We start from the raw sequence: 6,313 nt of genomic DNA, 5'->3' as shown, positions 1-6,313 counted from the left end.
TGAGCAAAGATGTTTATTGAAATACAGATTTTAAAACATTAACGTGTTCCTTTACTATAGGACTTCTCAGAACTTTTAATATGCAAAAAGGCATGTGAATCCCTGATAAAAAGAGAGAGAGTATTCAGAAGCATCTTCCTCCTACTCGATGATAGTACCCTTTTTATTTATGGTAGGAAATCTGGAGGGATGGGTGTTTAAGGAATACATTTTGGGAAATGTGGTTCTACTAGCCTTGCTAGGCAAATATACTTACGATGTAGATAACTAATACATGTAAAACACAAATTAATAATACAAGTCTTTTAATTTTTTCTTTCAACTACGATGACAGTTTAATAATAAATGCTTTATTACCACTGAAAAGATGGACATGGGCAATTATTCTACAATTTTCTTTTGTGGTTCTATGAATTAAGCTATATGTAGCATATGAATACCCTTCTCTAGTAAATTACATCTACTTGTGAACCAAACATTGATATTATTTTGACTTTGTGTCATTGTCTAACTTTGCAAAAATTGAAATTAAGAAATCAAGGTGCTTCATAAAAAGAGAATTTATTTTTTAAAAAATCAGTTCTGGTCTAGGTATTCAGTGAACTTTTTTTTTTTTAACCTAGCTAAAGCAAAAACAAACAAAACCCCCAAATACCAGACATAGAAATGGAGACCTCTCTTCTTCCTCAGGCTAGATTCCTATCAGATTCCAAAGCAAATTGTACTGGAACTCAGAAGATTCCTGACACCCCTGTTCTTACATGATTTGAAGAAAGCATTTCTTGAGTGCCTTATCAGAATCATCCTTCCGAAAAGCTCAAGAAACACAAGCAAAAAGACACCTAGGGAATGTTTAAGTGACAGTGCTCTCTTTGAATGTCCTTACAAATTGCCACAATGCAGGTTGAAATCACCTGGGGTGCAAGCACAGCAAACACCTCTCCTGAAACATTTAGAAAGAAGTGCCTAGTCTGAGGGCAGCAAAATGAAAACACAGAATATGTCAGTCTTTCCTTTACATGTTCTGATTATCATATTGATAAAACATTTATAAAAGCCTTTATTGGAGTGCATGATTCTAATCCATTTTGTGTTCTCCCAATTGTCATTTTTACTATTATATCTCATTATATATACCTGCAGTCTGCAGCATTCCAGCAAAAGTGGCCCTTCTAAAGCTAGTGAAAAAGAAGGAGTCATACTGTTTGTTCTTAAAGCAACTTCCAAGCATTTTTACTATAAAATAAGCGAAGGAGAAAAGCTTCCAAATTGAACAAGTACACAGCTTCCTGAAAGTACGTTGAAAACTATGCAGAATAATTTTTGATTAGGCTGCATGACTGTGCCAGGCTCCAAACAAGTGGTTATTCTGCTGTGACATCTGCCGAGCAATGCGTCCATTGTTCTCTGGAATTTAATTCATTTTAAATTACTCCATCCAAATGATAAAACATGAGATGTGCTATACTCAGAGGGTAAAATGCTATGATTGTTTTTAGTGTGACCACAACTGTTAGCTGGGAAGCAATACAGCCTGTTCTAATTAGGCACTGATTGTTATCTTCTGAGAAATAGCTAGTTGTAGAAATGTGAGTGAAATCCTGTTAAATGGGAGGATTGGGATAAATAATCTTGACTATTCTGGTTTGACTGCAAAGTTGGCAGTGCCATATGTAAAGACTTCCTGCAAAGTAGAGCAACCATCTTTGGCAGAGAAACTATTTGCAAAACTAAAAGCAGGTTGGGATACTGACTTACTTTAAGGTAGAGTTTAATATGTGTATCAGTATAGTCAACAGATTATTTTACTGTTCAAGGACTACTGTGCAAGTGCCTCCAAATCTTAGACTGCCTGTCTAAGAAGTGTTGTGAAAGAGTTATTATGTGGTGGGAATACTACCATCTGGAAGCATTAAGGATCAGGCATTGGAAAAAACAAAACAAGATGAATCTCAGAAGGAAATACACACACATACATAAAAATTCATATCTCCTGTATGCCATATATTTAATATAAACTTTTGAAACAACTTCAGATGAAATAAAAATCAGTTTTCAAAAAGGTGAAAGATTAACTTAATTGCAAAATATTCCCCATTACCCCAAACATCAGTATGTTTTAAATTTCTATGCAAAAGTACTCCTTCAAACTGCTTAAATGATATGATGCACAAATCAGTTTTCAAATAATAAAGCCAGTCATCTTGAAATTTTAAGAAATTAGGTAAAAGATATCATATGACACATTACAGACATACACACAGGTGTGCATGCCAATGACAAAATCTGGCCTTTCCTAAAATAAGTACATGAAGACCATTAGGTGCTGACACGAAGGAACACTGTGTCACCCCTCTCTACAATCCAGGTAGTTTCCTTTAATCCAATAGCAAATCTGGGCATATTTCAGAGGGGTGATCCTGACAGCCACGTTGAAATCCTGCGGGGAGCCATTCATGTCCACCCACTGGTGCCCTGAAAAGATGCCAATAATTTTTCGCTCCCACTTCTGCTGCTGTCTCTTCCACATCCTCACATAGACCCCCGACCCGCTGGCGCCGGGCTGGGCGTCACACTGCTGGTAGAGCAGGTCATAGGTCTCGTCTTTGACATCGCAGAAACGGTACACTAAATTGCCCGGCCGATCGTTGTCATACCCAGAGAAGTGGATTCTGCCCCCGGGTAGCTGTTTAGCAGGAGGGCTCACCCCAATCTTCATGAACTTTCTCTTGTGGGGTTTTTTGAGTTCCAGGAGGGCATAGTCATAATCCATGCCAATGTCGTTGGCATTGCCCTTGATCCAACCCTTGGGCACGTGGGTGCGTTTCACCCGGATCCACTGAAATTTCATCTTCTCGGGGATGGCTGAGCTCGAGTCATTGGCCCCTCGACCACCGTCTTTAAACTTGGGCTTCAGGAAGCCCACGCGAAGTTTCTGGGTTCCTTTCACGTAGGTTTTCCCATCGTGTATGCAGTGGGCAGCTGTGAGGACGTGCTTCTCCGCCACCAGGGTGCCAGTGCAGCCTGTAGATAACTTCACTGATGTTGAGAAAGGGTAGTTGAGCAGGAAGTCCTTCCCAAAAATGCTGAACCTGCTGTCATAGCCGTAGATCTGCCGCTTCCTCCGAGACTTTCCTGAAGACTCTGAGTCTCGGCCTTGGGCCCTACCTGCGCTGTTGCTGAGGATATAAATGCCCACCTGCGTCTCTGTGTGGCTGCCGTTGGAATAGAGCGTTTCATAAGACAGATACTGCTTGGCCTCTTCGTAAGTGGGCAGTGGAGTTCCCTTATGACACTGGGGTCCGCATGAGGAGGACACTTCCAATTTGGCTTCGGCCCCGAAGTCTGGCTTGGCTAAGTTGAGGGTAGACTGGGGCAAGACGACAGGGAGGCGGTAAGCAGGCCAAGTGGGTTTCCAGGGGGCACCAGAGGGGCTCACACGCCCCACAGCACAGAGCAGGAGGAGGAGCAGGAGGAGGAGGAGGAGCCCTGGAATCCCCGCCATGCTGAGCACCACTCTGTGGAAACAAAGACAGGCAGGTCAGGAGGGCAAGGACTGAACACTCATTTACTGCAGGTGGACGAAGTCCGGTAGCATGCCTGTCATTGTTTCTAAGTCTGTGAACCCTCCTCAGGAATGAGGGTGGGGAGAGGAATCCTTAGATAATGGTCTCACTTACAATGCAAGGGCTTGACCTTGGGAATGGTCCTGTGGCTGGGTGCCAAAATGAAACCGCGTGTTCATTCCCTTCTGCGTTTAAGATGCCCGTGACGATGGCACGCTGCAGAGCAGCATGCATGCAGTCATCAGTCCCCACATGAATCGCTGGCCTGCCCCAGTTTCCATGTAGTTTTGAGCCTTCTCTGGGCTTGATTCTAAACCTCGTCCTCTCCTGCCTACCAGGTCCTCCTGCCTTTCTTCTTCTCTCTCATTCTTATTATAACATGTACTAGGAAATTTTTCAGGGCAACTTGCTCATTTAAAAGGTAAATTTAAATTACACAGCATACTGAGTGACTGAGGCATCTAGAGGGACAGCTTCACAGTGTCACTTACTAAGACTCCCATTACTTATAAATGATGATACATTTGGAAGAGGGTATGAGACTTTTTTGTTTTTGCTTTGAATTTAGAACAACTTTTACTGTTATATATTTACTTCCAGAGTAGCCAGGCCTCTAACAAAATATCCCTTCTTCCTTTGATCATGTTGTTCACTAACAGGATCTTTGGCAATATGTAAAGCTCTAATATTCTTTCAGCTGTAACATTATGACCATTACTGTTGGTTACTTTTTCAGGGGTTTGTATCTGTGTTCCCAGCTAGGCTATGTGCCTTGAATTTGGGCCTATGCTATCACTTGACAAAGATTTATTAAATGAATGCTTGTATGAAAGGAAGAGTGAATGAATGGTGTCTGCTGACTGCTAATGACAGATGTACATGGATGATGTGGCAGCTCAGAGAAAGGGCTTGAGGTCAGTTGTGGGGAGTAAGGTCAGGGGAGGTGATGCTTGAGAAATATACCTTCTTCTGAGTGCACCCGCCGTTTAGAGTCCTCGTAAGTATGACAGTGTGATGTTGTCCCTTCTTGATGCCTTGGTCACTCAGTACACTGTGTAATTCAAATTTACCCTCTATGAGCAAGTTGCCCTGAAAATTTTCCAGGCATCGCCTGAGGCTCGAGATGGTTGCTGAAGTTAAAAAGAAGTTCAGTAACACGAGAGAGGGAACAGCAGTCTGTGCAAGGGCACAGAGATGTGCAACAGTGTGAGTCATCTCAGGAATTATACTTAGCTCAGCAAGGGTGGAGCAGAGGACAGAGTCAAGGCACCAGGCAAGAGCTGGATGATGAAGGACTCTGTGTACCAAACAAAGGAGCCTGGGTCTTATACTGAAAGTTATGTTTAAAGACCCCGACCATCCTACAAGAAAAACAACAACGAAGAAGATTGGAAGTGATTTCATACATGTTTAAGCATCAGTTAGCTCTGACCAGTTCTCAATCTTCTGATTCAAGAGAAGCTGACTCAGCCAGCAGGGTCATTCATTCACAACCCAGCACCCCAAAACAAGAACGAGGAGGGGGTGAGGTCGGCCAGTGGAACACAGCAGGAGTCAGGAAGAAACTGTTTCAGTATTTTCACCCTCTTCCTCTTTGAAGGCAGAGATCTACTGGCAATTGTGGGTACCTTTTGCTTTCTTCTGCATAAAACTGGAGAATCCCAATGATCTGATCTAGTTTAGCTGAACATGCCAATCCTCATTCCGAAAATCTACACACTGTATTTCTACAGTATGTGCGTGCCCCACCCACCTCTGGGAACTTTGTGCTCGACTCTTTCTCTTAGATTCCCCTTCTATTGGGGAGAATACGGATGAGGAAAGAAAGGAATGAGGTCCTGGAAGCCAGTTCCCTGGGACTTCCTGATTCCCTGCAGAAGCAGAGAAACTCTGCTTCTCTTCATCTTTCCAAATACGAAGAGTTCCTGGGTACTTTTAGGGGGAGGAAATACATTATTTCTTTAAATCCTTGAAGTCATGGGGTGCACATATATGTGCATATGCATATGTCCATATGTGCTTGTTGGGGGTATCGCCAAGACTAAAGTTCCTAAGTGGACTAGGGAGGGAATGCTAACGCCAGCAGAGTCCTCCTCCCCAGTGGAGAACCTGGCAATGGGATGGGGGTGGTGATAACAACCCTTTAGGAGATCGGTGGAGCATGGCTCTGTCTGATCATTCCTGTCTACCGGCTAGGGACTCGGCCCTTGGGGTTATCTAGGGCTTGAACAGTATTTTACGTAAGTTGCTATCTGGGTGACTAAATGCCCCACTCACACCAGAATCCCTGCCAAGTGTGACACGTACTAGGAGGAACCATGCATCACCCACATGGCTGTATTGTGGGCCCCCACACACCATCTTCTCCTCCCTTTGATTAACGTGGAGAATATTAATGTGGCTTACACTGAGCAGCACACATGTTAAACCAAGTTTTACTTCAGCTTATCTTAAGAAAGGAAATACAGAATCCTGAGGTCCAAGCTGCCAAGTGTTTCTGTTTTAAAAATATGATTCTTGGGGGACAGAGAGTAGGAGATGAGGTAGTATTTCACTATGTATTATTATCAGTTGTAGATAATATTTTCAATGTATATGAAGAATGTGTCAGTTATGATATACTCATATTATCTTCTAGAGTAAGCATGGATCTTCAAATCCCAAATCTGAAATTTGTATGTTATTTGGACCCTGGAAGTAGAGAGTTTGAATTATCAACTGCACCAAAATAGTTCCAGTGGCATCTA

At 42.7% G+C, this 6,313-nt stretch overlaps 1 protein-coding gene across 1 annotated transcript; it reads right to left on the bottom strand.

The window, feature by feature from the left end:
* Nucleotides 1-1,983: 1,983 nt before the first annotated feature.
* Nucleotides 1,984-3,518, bottom strand: PRSS23 (protease, serine, 23). The gene has a single exon (XM_012641817.1). The coding sequence runs from the start codon at nucleotides 3,503-3,505 to the stop codon at nucleotides 2,348-2,350; it is 1,158 nt and encodes a 385-aa protein (XP_012497271.1). The 5' UTR covers nucleotides 3,506-3,518; the 3' UTR covers nucleotides 1,984-2,347.
* Between the last annotated feature and the right edge of the window lie 2,795 nt (nucleotides 3,519-6,313).

The sequence above is a fragment of the Propithecus coquereli genome, unplaced genomic scaffold (assembly GCF_000956105.1).
Source record: "Propithecus coquereli isolate 6110/MARCELLA unplaced genomic scaffold, Pcoq_1.0 Scaffold170, whole genome shotgun sequence".
NCBI classification, from domain to species: domain Eukaryota; kingdom Metazoa; phylum Chordata; class Mammalia; order Primates; family Indriidae; genus Propithecus; species Propithecus coquereli.
This window is presented reverse-complemented; position numbering and strand designations above follow the sequence as displayed.

Bases quoted from the DNA above. Each gene is read 5' to 3' on its own strand.
- PRSS23 (XM_012641817.1), bottom strand. From the start codon at position 3,505: ATGGCGGGGATTCCAGGGCTCCTCCTCCTCCTCCTGCTCCTCCTCCTG.